Here is a 13,948-nt window from a genome sequence, read left to right as displayed (position 1 = left end):
ATTCATGCATTCTTGTGGAATTCAATAACTTGGTTCACTTCATGCTTTGAACCAAGGAAAACTGGTACTCTTTGGTGAATTGATGTTGGCTTGATGTCGAGGATACGCTCTGTACCTGTAGTAGCGATACCACCAGCTTGTTCAGTCAACATTGCCATTGGGAAACCTTCGTAAAGGATACGGAGTTTACCGTCCTTTGTCTTCTTGTCACCTGGGTAACCGAAGATACCACCATAGAGAAGGGTTCTGTGTACATCAGCAACCATGGAACCAATGTATCTAGCAGAGTATGGTTTTGAACCATCAGCTGGATTCTTTATAGAGTCGAGGTATTTGTTGACTGGTTCGTGGAAGAACTTGCTGTTACCCTCATTGAAAGAGTAAATTGAGCCCTTTTCAGGGAGTGTGATATTCTCGTGTGTCAAGATAAATTCACCGAGTGCCGGGTCGAGAGTGTAACCATTTACACCTGAACCAGTTGTGATAACGAGGTTGGTTGATGCACCATACATAGTGTAACCGGCAGCAACCATTTCGGAACCCTTTTGAAGAACGTCTTCAATCTCACCCTTAGATCCCTCTCTGAGCTTGTAGATACCGAAGATAGTACCAACGTTAACACCAGCGTCGATATTGGATGAACCGTCTAATGGATCGAAAGTGACGCAATACTTGCCCTTCTTCTCGTCCTCGATGAATACAGGGTCATCAAGCTCCTCAGAAACCAAAACGGCGGTTTTACCAGATGCTCTAAGTGAGTTTATCATGATTTCATTAGAGAGAACATCCAATTTCTTCTGATCTTCACCTTGTACATTTGTCTCACCTGCGAGACCGATACTATGTACTGTTAGAGAAAGTCTTAAATGTAAAATATAACTAACAGGTTAATAAGTCTGGCTTTACGTACATTGTTAGCAATGAACTTAGATGTTAAGGTAACTGATGTAAGGAGCAAGGAAAGGTCGCCTGAAGCGGCTGGTGATTGATGTTGGTCTTCAAGGATATGACGTGAAACGGTTTGTATGTTTGTGTTCTGTGGTGTTCCTTCTGTAGCTGACATTTTCTTTCTAGATGTTCGTCGTCTTTAATTAAGTTCTTAAGTTAATGCAAAAAAAGCTATCTTGATGTTAGTATGTTACGTGTGGATGTTCGCGTATGCTTTACTGAAGATAGCATACAGCGTAACAAACTTGCTTACTTTGCTGTGGATAGTTGATAGTTGGATGAAAGGAGTGGTGCTAAAATACGACGCAATTATATATGTTGTGGATACAATAATAAAAAAAATTCACATCCCAGCAGTGTATGACTGACGTGGAATAATAATTTTCTCAGCGAACAAAAGTAATCTGTAAATTAGCTTCGGGTGTAACGACTTGATACGTCACTTGCCCGTAATTATCCCCGCATTAAAAGAATGACGATATTTTGGATAATTTGAGTAATTGAGGGTCTAGCCAGACTTGTAACACTATTTAAAAATATATACAAAAGATATATAAACATAAAAATTCACTAATTACCCGAGCAGCCAATGAGGGGAAATATTCAATTTTAGTGGTTCAACTAGCAAAGGAAATCTCAGATGATAGTCAACAAAGTTTAGCATTCTATGTCAGAATTTACTATACTACCCTTTTTATATACCTTTTTCTTCTTTTGCTCCCGTCGGAAAACGCAGCAAAATGAATTGGGTTGGAATTCTCAAAAAGTTGTTTAAAATATGCGTCAAGGAAATAGAGGACCACCAAAAGCAGCAAGATAAGCCAACGCAGAAACCACAACAACAGAAGCCAACCGGACAGGCTGTCCCGGAGAAGGAAGAACTCGGACCAAAACGTATACAAGGACAAGCAGCCGAACAATACTGGCAATCTAGACCTGAGTACACAGAACTTCGTGATAAGGCCAACAAAGAAGGTGACTTGATGCGTAAATGTTACGATCAATCGCAGGATGCGTATAAGTCCGGCGATGGTGCGCGTGCTAAGGAGCTCAGTACCGAAGGTGGTAAGCACAAGCAAAAGCGTGACGATTTAAATATGCAAGCCGCTGATTGGATTTTCGAGAAGAACAACTTGGACAACAAGCGTGATGAAGTTGATCTCCACGGTTTGTACGTCCGTGAAGCTGTCGAGAAGACAACCCAAGCTATCGCCAACGCCCGTACATCTGGTATAAACCCAATCAAGGTCGTCGTTGGTAGAGGTACACACTCTAAGAACCACGTCTCAAAAATGAAACCAGCGATCGAGGAAATGATGCGCAAGGAGAACCTCCGTTGTAAAGTCGACCCAAGTAATGCCGGTCAGCTTATCGTCTACCTTGATGGACAGGGTGATGGTGGTGCAACTAACAACGCTAGCTGGACTGACGAAGTTGAAAACCGTACAGAGGGAGACGCATGTACGATTATGTAATCTATCCTATACATCTATAATACACGCCTAATTTAGCCTACCTAATTACTATAAAAGTTTATTACACCCTCACTACCAGCGCTTAAAATTTCAGGTCTAGAAGGATGATGGTCGACCCATAGGACAGCTTTCTCATGTGCTTTACTGTCTGATAGTACTTTCCCCTGCAGTCATTGTCAAAAGGGATGTTTTAGACTTATATTTTACTCACATCAAGCAAATCCCAGAGGAAGAGGCGACCATCCTCACTTGTACAAAGAACAGTAGCTTCTCCAGATCCCAGACATGAGCGTGCACGGAAGGACTCTGCTGTATGTCCTTCAAATAATGCTAATAATGAGCCGGTCGCAGAGTCAATCAGCCGAACTTTATTATCGAGCGTTGCGACGAGTACAGCAGACCTATCAGCAGTTGGAGTGACCGAGGTGACCGAATCTGAGTATGTCAGTCAGTGAAAGGTTCTTCTTAACAGATAAAGAAGACAAACAATCGAGGAAATCCTGACGTAGTTGACCTGCTCGGAGATCATACGTACGTAGATATCCATCTACGCTCGCAGTGAATATTCTATCACCCGCTATGTGAATATCAACCACGCTGTCTTTAGCATCGTCGAGTATCTGTAGTGGTAATCTCTGACGCGCCCGCATGTCCCATAGCCTGACTGTCTGGGAAGGCATTTGAGTGTATATTCTTGCTATAGAGACAAACACCTACTGAATCGTATGAGCCTGTATACATCTCAGTAAACATTGATAAAGATACTTGATAGACCTACCACTAGCCAAAACTGAACCATCGTGATTAAATGCTACGCTATTTACTTTGCTATTATGCCCTGAAAACCGTCTAACAACAGCCCCTGCTTGTACATCCCAAAGGAAGACGGACTTATCACCACCACAACTCGCAAAATGCGTATTATCTTGTGTTCTGAACATCATGATAAGTATAACTAATCTAATTTTCGTAAGACGACCCACATTGACAATCCTAAGACCTCCCAACCGTGTCCTTGATAGGTTTTTACTTCAGATCCCAAATGTGGATTCCAGAGGCGTATACTTCGATCACGCCCACCGCTAAGACAATATCTACCCGCTTGGTTGTTAAATTTAACGACGTTAACTGGTCCATTATGCCCAGTAAGCTTAGTTTTGAGAGGAGGAAGTGATGACGACATGGTAGTGTCTCAACAAGAGCGTTATCAATTAGTGTATAATCAAATTACAAGTGTACAAGAATCGGGTTCATAATCTGTCGAATTTGGTAATATTTTTATTGGTATTTGGCATTGAATTACTTCTTCTTTACCCTTACCATCGCCTCCGCCGAGTCTGTCCTGTGGTCTGTATGAATTTGGCACTCCATCGACACCAACGAGGTGACTAATAGCCTTGACATATGTTCCATTTCCAAGACTTACATTAAGTGACGGTGAACTAGGTGTCGAGAAAGACGCCATTGAAGATGACGTGAAGGGCGTGCGAGGGAGTGGTTGTAAAGTTGGTGTGGGCAGTGGTGACCAATCGTTTAAACTAGTAGATGAACCAGGTGATATAGATGGACGAGGTGATGGCTCTACCATTATTGGTGGTGACAGTATCAAGAACGAAAGTTTAATCACCCATCGCACTTCAACTGAATGTTTATGTCAGAAGGATCGTAGAACAAGTGTTCATACTTACATATCGAAGTTTGAAAATCAGACGATTGATGTGAGGGCACATCCAGTGCAAAACCGAGCTCAGAAAAGTCAATCGTCAGAGGTTCGTGGAATTCCGAATGTACTTTGCGAGTAGCATTGATTGTATGCTTCGTATTGAGTGCTGCATGTTCATCATTTGCAACTTCGTGTGATTCAAGTGTTGCTGAGAACTAAAGATCCTTATTAGCGAAATAAATAATAAATAGAAGCAACAAACCTTTAGTACCCTTCCACTAACGGTGTGAGGTTTATTTATGCTGATTTTACCCAAAACGGTTTCACCCAAACGGAAAGTGGATTTGACGAGTGAAAGAACACCAATATTAAGACCCTCTTTGGCAATTTCGTAAGTTACCTTTTGACTATGCCTTGAATTTATTCCAATAGCGGTACGGCATTGCTCACCAACCTTAGCGTTGGAGTCTACATGCTCGAATGGACCATCATAACCAGATGAATGGGTACTGCTACTTCTTTTTATCGTACTTTTGTTTACAGAAGAATGTAGTTTATTGGCATAGCGATACGCCTTTTCAAAACATAATGCTTGATCTTGGCTTGTCTTGTCTGATGAGTCCTTCACATCACCAATGTCGACTTTAGATTCTTCCTTGGTTTCTATTAAGGGTTTTAATATATCGAAACGCCTATGATCTTCATCTAGTGTTACGTTTGGTAATACTGTTAGAGGCATATTAACAATTCTAGCGCTGCCGTTCTGTTTGTTAGTGCCCAGCACGAATTGGTACGATATTTTGCCAATTTTACCGTCATAAGTGGGTGGTAAAGTTGAAGGTAGTTGATGTTGGAATTTGATGACGAACTCTTCATTAGGTGCAAGCACCTTGTCGACTATCAAAACAGCCCTTCTCGTTTCCCATAGTGACAACGATGTATTTTTATTAGCAATGTCTTTATCTTTACTTAAAGTATTACTTTGATTAGCCTGATGAAACCAATTACTCAGGTTGAAATTAAATAATGTACTACTACGTCTATGATGCGTCTTTTTGTTCTCTTTTGAGTCTATAATACCACCACCTAAAATCTGGGATGATTTGTGTGATTGGGTTGTTTTCTTCTTGATGAGAGAATTATTTAATTCTACTTTGCCATTCAATTGGGCCGTCGCCCATAATATTTTCTCATGATTAGGTAAAAGTGGAGTTTTTAGATTCCTCGATAACTTTTGCGAATGACTATCTTGCATCGTGCTAGATGATGGCATTGGTGTGCTTGAGGTTGATGCTTTACGCGTATGTGGATGTTTGTTGGGTAAAGAAGGTGATCTACTAGGTGATTGGGGTGATTGCTGACTATCTGTATTAGCTGAGCTATTGAGAGTATCTGAGGAGAACCTCTTTGATAGTTGTTTTGAAGGTGAGGGTGAGCTGTAATCAATTGAATGTACGTTTCTATTATGCCGCAAGGGAGAAGGTCTACCTTTACCAATTGAGGATTGATTTTGGTTTTCAGGTTGTTTACCTATTAAGCCACAGCGTTGGGGAATATCTTTGGGTACTGTATTCTGTGACGTAGACGTCAGCGTAGACGTTGTTGGAGCTGAAATGCTGGAACTAGTTGATGGAATAGCGGATATGGATCTGTTATGTGTATAAACCGGAGTGCTTGATTGTATATTACTAAATTTAATGCTAAAAATGACAATATCACCCGCAAAGTAATGGTACTTGTCGGGTTTGATCTCTAAATGCAATCCATCCATCTTGTATATATATAGTGTATAATATACACTAGTATATTTCAAAACACGACACTTCTCTGGCTATAGAAGTGCTACTATACACGCTATCGTCAATGATCGTCAAGAGCAAGATAACTAATCAGTTACAAATAAATAAAATTTAAAATCATTTCAAGGCATTCCAAAGAAGTACATTTGGGCTAATTTACTTGTTTTTGAATTATTTTGATGGCTAGAGACGTCAATATCGAAAACTAAGGCAGACACAGTAGCCTACCCAGGTATATTACTCACTGGAGTGTTCAACTCTGTCTTCCAGTTCGTCTTCTCTTGAGCTAGCCTGTCAGCCCATGTTTGGTTGGCAAATTTGCGCTCTGCTTTCGTCGTGTCCGTTTTGCTAGTGAGGAAGAAGCCTGCTACTACGACGATACCTCCGATGATACCAGCGAGCTGGATTGGTTGTTAATTTGCTGAAAAAGTGATAATCAATACCTACAGGATACAGAGCTGGATCACGCTTGGCGAATTTATTGAACGTTCTAGCTGTATCTCTGGCACCTTTCTGTGTTTGTTGAGTGTTTGGTGGCTAGCAGATCGTCAATAGGTGTCTCTAAGAGAATGCAGGAATTAACACACTTGTGGTGAAGACATTTCTTGCGTTTACGTGAGCTAGTCAATGGTCGAATAAATAAAACTCACTTTACTGTTGATGTTAGTAAAGAAAGAGAAGAAAAGATTAGAAAGTTGATCGCCACAAGTATCCCAAACATCACACCACATGGCATGACGTCATCTATGAGAACATCCAATATCCAGTTCACTTTATTACCTTTTAGAGACATTCTCCTACCAATGCTGTGGGTGGGTAACTATAATAATACTTCCTCTTCCCTTTCTCTTACTTCATGGGTCTCAAGTTTTTCCCTATTCCAACTTTACCTTTTTTTGCTGATGTCCCTTCTTTGAATAATAAGATCTTTATGGGTACTTTGCGAAAGATATCTAAAACTACGTTATCGAGTTCAAATGCTTTGGATGTGTATATTACCTCATCGATATTGATAACAGCTCAGTTTGCCTGTATTGTATAAAAATACCATTTATTAACCTTCAGAAGCGTCTAAATAATATAATAATAATAATACAAAGCTTTCTAACATCTTCTCCATTTACCACCAAGATGCATCCACATTTATACACAGATGCGAAGCAAGCTGGTAGGTTAAAATAAAAATTTATGTATAAATCGCTAAATAAGCAACCAGCCTGTGGTGATATTATACGACAGCTATACGAGTGTAGAGAAGAAGGTGGTTGGATGTTCAGAATACTAGGAGGCTGCCAGGATATTGATAAACAACTCGGTAAATGCCTCAGAGATGAGAGAATAGATAGAACGAAGCGTAATCAAGAGAAAGCAAAAGTACGCAATCAAAAGAAGCAAGAAGCTTGGTCAAATTTATAAATACAATATTATAGCTCTATCGAAATCACCAAATGGATCCTTTATACGCTCAATAGAACAATTATCTACCAATTTAGACACCAAATCCGCTTGATTATAACCAACTTCAAACCAAATTTCACCTTTTAGATTTGAACGCAATAGTTGTTCAATCACGCGCATATAAAATTCTATTCCTGCATCATTAGATTTTGCTAACAATGCATCGACGTCTTCCCATTCTCTGACGCTCTTATCGAGTGCCTGATAGTCAGTCTTCGTGATATACGGTGGATTCATGGTTAGTATATCAAATTTATCATCAAATTGATGCGTCATTATATCTCTTTTTATAACTTCAAAACGTGATAGTTGATCGACTGTTAAATTCAATTTTGCGTTCTCTTTTGTTAGTTCACAGGCGTCGTCTGACTTATCATACGCTCTAACGGTCGAATTCCGTAACTCCTTGGCTAAGTTAATGGCAATACAACCAGATCCAGTGCATAGATCGATTATACGTAAATTAGTCTTATCTTTATGCCGCCGAATGAGCTCATTAGTCCAATATTCTGTCTCTGGGCGTGGTATAAGCTGTCGATTGTTAGAATAGTTGACAATAACCAATAAACTATCCAACTAACGACAGGTGGCTTTACTTTTATTGTCGTGTCCAAGAATGGCTGATCACCTGTATGTATTTGAGTGAAAGCGTGGTAGTACTAGAGTCATACCTAGGATATACTGCAATGGCTTCCCTTTAACACGTTCTTCTATCATTCTATCGACTTCTCTAGGATTAGAAGAAGATTGCTTGATCCACCTCAATTCATTGTGTGCATCCTCTAAACCCAATCTAGCAGACAACTTGTCAAATGGCGATATCCTTCTCATATAATTCCTTAGATATGTCACTCTCATAACGTTCTAACTAACAACCAACTGCTCATTGGATCACTGATGAAGTCTTCTCTTATTAGATTAAAAAATGTTATAAATCAGAATTCATCTGGGTGTGTTTATTATATACTTGTATTAATCAACAATTCTGACGTTATTTTAGTCCAACTGGGATAGTTATGATGAATATGGGTGGTCCTGCTACATTAAACGACGTACACTCATTCTTATCGAATTTATTTCATGATAAGGATCTCATACCTTTACCTTTTCAGAAATTATTAGCTCCACGTATCGCTAGTAAGCGTACACCAAAGATAAAAGAACAATACGCTGCTATAGGTGGTGGTTCACCCATTCTTAAGTGGACAGAAATACAGGGTGAAGGAATGGCGAAGTTGCTTGATGAATTGTCGCCTCATACAGCTCCACATAAGCCTTACGTAGCTTTCAGATACGTCAATCCTCTCACAGCTGACACACTCGAGCAAATGAAAAAGGATGGTGTAAAAAGAGCTGTAGCATTTACTCAATACCCACAATATTCTTGTTCGACTACAGGAAGCAGTCTCAATGAGTTATATAAGCAAATAAAAACTACTGATACTGACATTCAATGGTCTGTTATCGATAGGTGGCCAACTCATCCAGGTTTAGTTAAAGCATTTGCTCAGAACATCCACCAAGCTCTTCAACGTTTCGATCAAGATGAACGCAAGCATGTACCAATCTTATTCTCGGCGCACTCACTACCAATGTCAATCGTCAATAGAGGTGATCCATATCCCGCAGAAGTAGCATCAACTGTACAATCTGTCGTGTCTCTTTTACCACAATTAACAGGACACGCTAATCCACATAGACTAGTTTGGCAATCTCAAGTTGGACCTTCAGCCTGGCTAGGTCAGCAAACTTCAGACGCAATACAAGGATTGCGTAAATTGGGATACAAAAAGGCTATAGTCGTTCCAATAGCTTTCACATCTGATCATATTGAAACTCTCTTCGAATTGGATCTGGAGAATGCTGAAGAAGCACACGAAATTGGCCTCAGATTGGAGAGAGCTCCAAGTCTCAACGACAGTCCAACTTTCATACGTGCGATTGCTGATCTCGCTGCTGCACACTTACATAACGTTTATCCATCAAATCAAAGCACAACTGAGATTCAAGATACTGGATACGTAGGTGGTTGGGAATCTGGTAAACCAACATCCACGCAGTTTAAAATGAGGTGTCCAGGATGTACGAATGAAGTCTGCCTTAAACAAAAGGATTATTTTAATGGTGAAAATGCCATATAGATGTAATTTATTTATTAGAACATATTTAACTTTTAAATATGTGTTGTAGAATCTCTCGAGGAATGCTTTGTGATTTTGACTATGTAGAGTCTTATTTCGTGAGTAAGTTATCACTTAGGTGAGTTATCAAGTTACAATACTCATTCCCATAAATTACCTGACATAAAAGGTTTATCGAAGGGTACCTTAGTATACCCCTAATAATTATTTAGTCCAGGAAACTTCATTTTGTTCAAATAAATAATTCCTTTCGAGCCTACACTGCATAAAGTATGAAGAAATTTTTGACGTCCATTCATTTTTAGTGTTGACCTTTCTTATTAGACTGTACAATTGGTTAGTTCCCCAAAATTAGAAATCTAACAAAATACACTAGAAGATGGATAAGCCGACGAGACGTTTCAATAGCTGCCTGCTTCTCCGCATGACGACTGATTCGATTTCGGAGTGACCATACAAGTGGCTTCTTAGAAGGACTTTGGATTATAACCGAGACTGGGAGTGTGATTTGCAACAATTACCAATATATTTTTTATGAACAGGATAAACTTTCGTACTGCAAATACAAAAATGCAGAACAACCAGGACGTTTTCCTAACTTGCGATTTGTTTAGTCATGATATTTTCCCAATATTGACCTTGTGGATATCTTCAAGTCTAACATCTGACTGAATAACCTGGGGTGCGCCATCTTACCTTCACAATTTCTAGAGGAAAATTTTCAGAATTTGCAAAAAAGGCGATACACACGAAGTTAAAATTGAAATAATGCAGAGAAGCGGAAGAACTAACGGTTCGTTTCGATATCGAAAGGTTGCAGGTTCGAGCCCTGCGTCGGTCAAGGCCGGCTGGCTCAATGGTAGAGTATTCGACTACGGCTGCTTCTCTTTTTCCAAAATTTTTGGTGATCTTGCATTGTTTATTTTCACTGGTTTTCTTAATTATTTTTGCAACATATAAACCAATTAATGTATCAATTCGTTAATTTATTTAGTACAACAACATAATTCAAGAATAATTCGTTATTTAAACATGGAATAAAAAAAAGCGGATATATTTCAGCAAGTAATATTACTAGTAATTAGCTTAGCAACTTTAACGATTGTAATTGTTACGACCGCCGTAGCAATAATCGAAATAGCTATCAACGCTATTCCAATCAATGTAGTCTTCTAAATCGTAATGAAGATATTGAGAACGCGCACGTCCTTCATCTACAATTAAAGAACGTAGATTATCACGAGCATGAACATCAGTTCTAGCATATTTTTGAAGTTTTGGACAAAGGGACTCATAAGAAAAATCATCCAAAGGATCATAAGTATGAGATTCTCTACTAGGTGTATCAACATTGTCAGTACATTGAGGATAATACCTTCTTAATGCGACCTTTTTGCTTTTAGTATGTGTCTTCTCTTCATAGCCTCTCTTTGTCTTATTATATATATGAATATAGTTTGCATTTGTTTTGACAGTAATTCTGTTAAAACCCGTTTGGATATCAATTCTGTAATTCTTGATCAAGACAGTTTTGAGTTTCTTATGTGAGACAGCAGCATTTGTGAGGTAGGTTATAAAAGACTTTTGAGCAGAAAGATCAAAACCAGGTTGACGGACGAATGATGGACGTTGAACTTTAAGTATTTGAAGTTTTGGATATTGATCAACTATGGCTTCCACGAGTGGCTTTATAGCTTGTGTATCTATTTTGTGGATATTAATAGTGAGTTCTTTAACGCTATTGGAATACCCAACCAGCTTGGGGATATCCTCTTCATCGAACATTCTCTCGTAAGTTATCTCAACTGTTTCCAAATTTGGAAATGTCTTAATACAGGCAGACATCTCACCACATTCTTCAAAACGTGCATTACCTGTAAAGTGATCAAGGTTGAGGTATAATTCCCTTCAATTTGTATAAGATAAATCGATTTCTCCTGTTTGTTTACTCACTTTATTGACTCTGCGTAAGCCATTCCAGGAGTTCTCTGAAGAAATTGTAGATAAGATTGTACACTCATTAGTGTGCTATCATTGGTTGATGGTGTTTTTGGACTATAGAGTTTTCCCGTATAGGTAATGTCAATTGCGATAGAGTAGAGTCTTTTTGAAATACAACGTAAACTATAACATTTATGCTCTTTTATAAGAGTGTGTATTATTTCTGTAGGTAGATTTGCGAGTGAGGCTGACATGAATGAGTGCAGCTAAGAAGCTACTTGTTGGTCGGAAATGTGGTGTGTAAATGAAAGTATACTTACTTTACAGTATATTCACTCTCTAGACAAGGATCCAAGCTTCTCTCTTGTTCTACCAGCAACACGGTATGCTCACATGACGTCATTGTTCTGACAGCCTGATTGGACTTTTATAAACACACTATTAATTGTATAAAAATTTAGTTTAAGAAATTTATTATCCAATAAGGCATCCAAAAATAGGCATAACGACGTGTGATTTTTATACACAGGAACGACAAATGCACCTGACTCTATCCCAGTCGATAGTTTTCTTAGGAATGCAACAACAATATTCAGAGACATGACATCTTTAATTACCCATTAACAAGGTAATTTTATTTATATTCTTCTATCATGATTGTATTTTTTGAGCTTCACAGTGAGTGAGTCTCAGATGTGTTTGTTAACAGGATTACTTCCATAATTATTATAAAGTTCAAAAAAAGATCTACCGTATCTGCGCTTCCATAGTACACACAAATAGTCATTTAGAAGGATAGTAAAAGCCAGGCAAATGTACGTGAGATACGCTCAATGTGACAAATGATCGAAACATAGGAGTTGCTCAGCTGTGACATTGCCTTTGATATAAGAAGAATAAACGTAATCTCGTCAATATCAAAATAAGGGAGCTCTTTCACAATGACAGTAGATTCTACAGACTTGCTAATATTTACTCATTCATATAAACACTATTTGATAATTTCAAGTGCCTTAAGGTACTGTAACACTTTGATATAGGTTTACATATCCACACATTCTCACATTCTCACAAGTGTGAATTAATATTGAGATTATGAAGATTGAGTTAGGATGGCTCACTTTTTGTCAAAGATACATCTTCAACTTACGTAACGACCGTCAGCAGTCGGTCGTGTTCTTTGAAAAAAGCTAAAATAAGATATATTCGTATACTTTCCTTAAGTTTGTATTTGGACCGTATAGCCGCCCAAAGAAGTCATTATTAGGATAAGATAGTCTAATTGAAACGTGAGATATATCATTGAAGCCATATTATGGGAGTAAGGTAATGTTCAGGATTTAGAAAAGATTTCTGAGTAGGATGCTTCCATCGGTATTACTATCAAAGGGCATTATGGGTTCATAATGGGAGTGTTCTGAAGAATGAAAAGAGAAAATAAAAGGATCTTCCCCTGAGATAATTAGGATACTACACAATCGCAATTAAATGGCTTCATCATTCAAAATGACGTACTCGACTCAAAAAGGTTAGAATAATCTGTCAAAAAGCCTAAAGGCCTAAAATAAAAGAGCAACATAGAATCTATGTAGTCATACAGTAATCCACTTAGTTACGGCTCTTGAAGTAGTCGAGGAGGACGTTAAGACCTTCTGACTCAACACCGAAGTCACGGACGACAACGCATGAGGTACCGACGACTTTACGTGGGTTACCCTCTCTGTCGATCTTGCAGAGACCAGCCCAGGTACCGAGAACCTTAGCGTCTGAGACCTTGATGAGGTTGATCTTGTGCTCAGCACAGAGAGCTTCAATGAGCTTGATGTACTCAGCTTCAGTGCAGGTTTCGACGAGAACACAGAGGTGGGCAGCTCTGCGGTCGAGTGCCTTAGCACATTCTCTCAAACCACGAGCCAAACCATCGTGGTAGAGGGCGTTCTTGAGAACTTGTTGGAGGGCTTCTTCAACTGACATCTTGCCAGCTGGAGCGGCCTCAGCAACTTCAACTTCCTCTTGTGGGACTTCGACTTGTTCACCGTTTTCAGACTGCGAAGGTTGTGTTATTATGTGCTTTCATTAAATAAAACGTATTACTTACCATTATAGATTCTTTGCTAAGTCAGTCAATCTAAGGAGATGTCGTCCTTCGTTCTTAGCTGATAGCTGTTTTGAAGCAAGAAGCCAATTCAGATTTTTAAGTAAGGCGAAAAAATTAACATAGTGGGTTTTTATAAATGATTTTATAGAATAGAAGATAAATAGAAAAATTATACTTTTATTACTTAACTTCACTCTCTGCTCTGACTTTCTTCGTACAAACGAAGATCTGTGTAACAAGACGACAGAAGTGGTTGTCTGGATTGCAATATATAATATCAAATACAATTAATATGCGTCATTTATAACTGTCACTCAATGACAATTTTCAGCGAACAAAGTAGATGCGAGAATTATGTATTATGTAGTACAAACATGCCCAAATTTTATCTAGCTTAGATGAGTGAGATTGGAGTGCAGTCAATA

General features: G+C 38.7%; 10 protein-coding genes across 10 annotated transcripts; 3 read left to right on the top strand and 7 right to left on the bottom strand.

Moving 5' to 3' along the window:
- Positions 1 to 2: 2 nt before the first annotated feature.
- FBP-1 (fructose-1,6-bisphosphatase) lies at positions 3 to 1,063 on the bottom strand (the record flags this gene model as incomplete). Its single annotated transcript, XM_006958839.1, has 2 exons — positions 3 to 840; positions 885 to 1,063. 2 exons carry the CDS (start codon positions 1,061 to 1,063, stop codon positions 3 to 5), a joined length of 1,017 nt encoding a protein of 338 aa, XP_006958901.1.
- A 227-nt stretch (positions 1,064 to 1,290) lies between these two features.
- On the top strand, positions 1,291 to 3,330 carry WALSEDRAFT_32939 (DUF1771-domain-containing protein). The gene is made up of 5 exons (XM_006958876.1): positions 1,291 to 2,587; positions 2,635 to 2,858; positions 2,911 to 3,091; positions 3,141 to 3,154; positions 3,202 to 3,330. Exon 1 carries the CDS (start codon positions 1,689 to 1,691, stop codon positions 2,421 to 2,423), a length of 735 nt encoding a protein of 244 aa, XP_006958938.1. The 5' UTR covers positions 1,291 to 1,688; the 3' UTR covers positions 2,424 to 2,587; positions 2,635 to 2,858; positions 2,911 to 3,091; positions 3,141 to 3,154; positions 3,202 to 3,330.
- WALSEDRAFT_54784 (WD40 repeat-like protein) lies at positions 1,293 to 3,606 on the bottom strand (the record flags this gene model as incomplete). Its single annotated transcript, XM_006958875.1, has 6 exons — positions 1,293 to 2,587; positions 2,635 to 2,858; positions 2,911 to 3,091; positions 3,141 to 3,154; positions 3,202 to 3,356; positions 3,407 to 3,606. The coding sequence occupies 6 exons, from the start codon at positions 3,604 to 3,606 to the stop codon at positions 2,465 to 2,467; spliced, it is 897 nt and encodes a 298-aa protein (XP_006958937.1). The 3' UTR covers positions 1,293 to 2,464.
- A 20-nt stretch (positions 3,607 to 3,626) lies between these two features.
- WALSEDRAFT_60649 (Rgp1-domain-containing protein) lies at positions 3,627 to 5,368 on the bottom strand. Its single transcript, XM_006958874.1, has 3 exons — positions 4,349 to 5,368; positions 4,112 to 4,301; positions 3,627 to 4,064 (listed from the first exon to the last, which is right to left on the bottom strand). The coding sequence occupies exons 1-3, from the start codon at positions 5,357 to 5,359 to the stop codon at positions 3,646 to 3,648; spliced, it is 1,620 nt and encodes a 539-aa protein (XP_006958936.1). The 5' UTR covers positions 5,360 to 5,368; the 3' UTR covers positions 3,627 to 3,645.
- A 584-nt stretch (positions 5,369 to 5,952) lies between these two features.
- On the bottom strand, positions 5,953 to 6,489 carry WALSEDRAFT_32937 (hypothetical protein; the record flags this gene model as incomplete). Its single annotated transcript, XM_006958873.1, has 4 exons — positions 5,953 to 6,068; positions 6,131 to 6,286; positions 6,333 to 6,422; positions 6,473 to 6,489. Coding segments are annotated over 4 exons (275 nt in total), but the record flags the coding sequence as incomplete, so codon positions are not given.
- Positions 6,490 to 7,016: 527 nt separating this feature from the next.
- On the top strand, positions 7,017 to 7,739 carry WALSEDRAFT_69383 (hypothetical protein; the record flags this gene model as incomplete). Its single annotated transcript, XM_006958872.1, has 2 exons — positions 7,017 to 7,053; positions 7,102 to 7,739. 2 exons carry the CDS (start codon positions 7,017 to 7,019, stop codon positions 7,299 to 7,301), a joined length of 237 nt encoding a protein of 78 aa, XP_006958934.1. The 3' UTR covers positions 7,302 to 7,739.
- On the bottom strand, positions 7,026 to 8,201 carry WALSEDRAFT_57797 (S-adenosyl-L-methionine-dependent methyltransferase; the record flags this gene model as incomplete). Its single annotated transcript, XM_006958871.1, has 4 exons — positions 7,026 to 7,049; positions 7,098 to 7,874; positions 7,925 to 7,971; positions 8,015 to 8,201. 3 exons carry the CDS (start codon positions 8,199 to 8,201, stop codon positions 7,296 to 7,298), a joined length of 813 nt encoding a protein of 270 aa, XP_006958933.1. The 3' UTR covers positions 7,026 to 7,049; positions 7,098 to 7,295.
- Positions 8,202 to 8,225: 24 nt separating this feature from the next.
- On the top strand, positions 8,226 to 9,535 carry WALSEDRAFT_46749 (ferrochelatase). The gene is made up of 2 exons (XM_006958870.1): positions 8,226 to 8,293; positions 8,344 to 9,535. The coding sequence occupies exons 1-2, from the start codon at positions 8,241 to 8,243 to the stop codon at positions 9,482 to 9,484; spliced, it is 1,194 nt and encodes a 397-aa protein (XP_006958932.1). The 5' UTR covers positions 8,226 to 8,240; the 3' UTR covers positions 9,485 to 9,535.
- A 1,527-nt stretch (positions 9,536 to 11,062) lies between these two features.
- Positions 11,063 to 11,668, bottom strand: WALSEDRAFT_54780 (hypothetical protein; the record flags this gene model as incomplete). Its single annotated transcript, XM_006958869.1, has 2 exons — positions 11,438 to 11,668; positions 11,063 to 11,391 (listed from the first exon to the last, which is right to left on the bottom strand). A coding segment is annotated over exon 2 (267 nt), but the record flags the coding sequence as incomplete, so codon positions are not given.
- Positions 11,669 to 13,033: 1,365 nt separating this feature from the next.
- WALSEDRAFT_60645 (L30e-like protein) lies at positions 13,034 to 13,595 on the bottom strand (the record flags this gene model as incomplete). The annotated part of the gene is made up of 2 exons (XM_006958868.1): positions 13,524 to 13,595; positions 13,034 to 13,474 (listed from the first exon to the last, which is right to left on the bottom strand). The coding sequence occupies exons 1-2, from the start codon at positions 13,524 to 13,526 to the stop codon at positions 13,034 to 13,036; spliced, it is 444 nt and encodes a 147-aa protein (XP_006958930.1). The 5' UTR covers positions 13,527 to 13,595.
- Between the last annotated feature and the right edge of the window lie 353 nt (positions 13,596 to 13,948).

Source organism: Wallemia mellicola (assembly GCF_000263375.1).
Source record: "Wallemia mellicola CBS 633.66 unplaced genomic scaffold WALSEscaffold_13, whole genome shotgun sequence".
NCBI lineage: Eukaryota > Fungi > Basidiomycota > Wallemiomycetes > Wallemiales > Wallemiaceae > Wallemia > Wallemia mellicola.
Note: the sequence above shows the minus strand (reverse complement) of the source record. Positions and strands in the feature narration are given on the sequence as shown.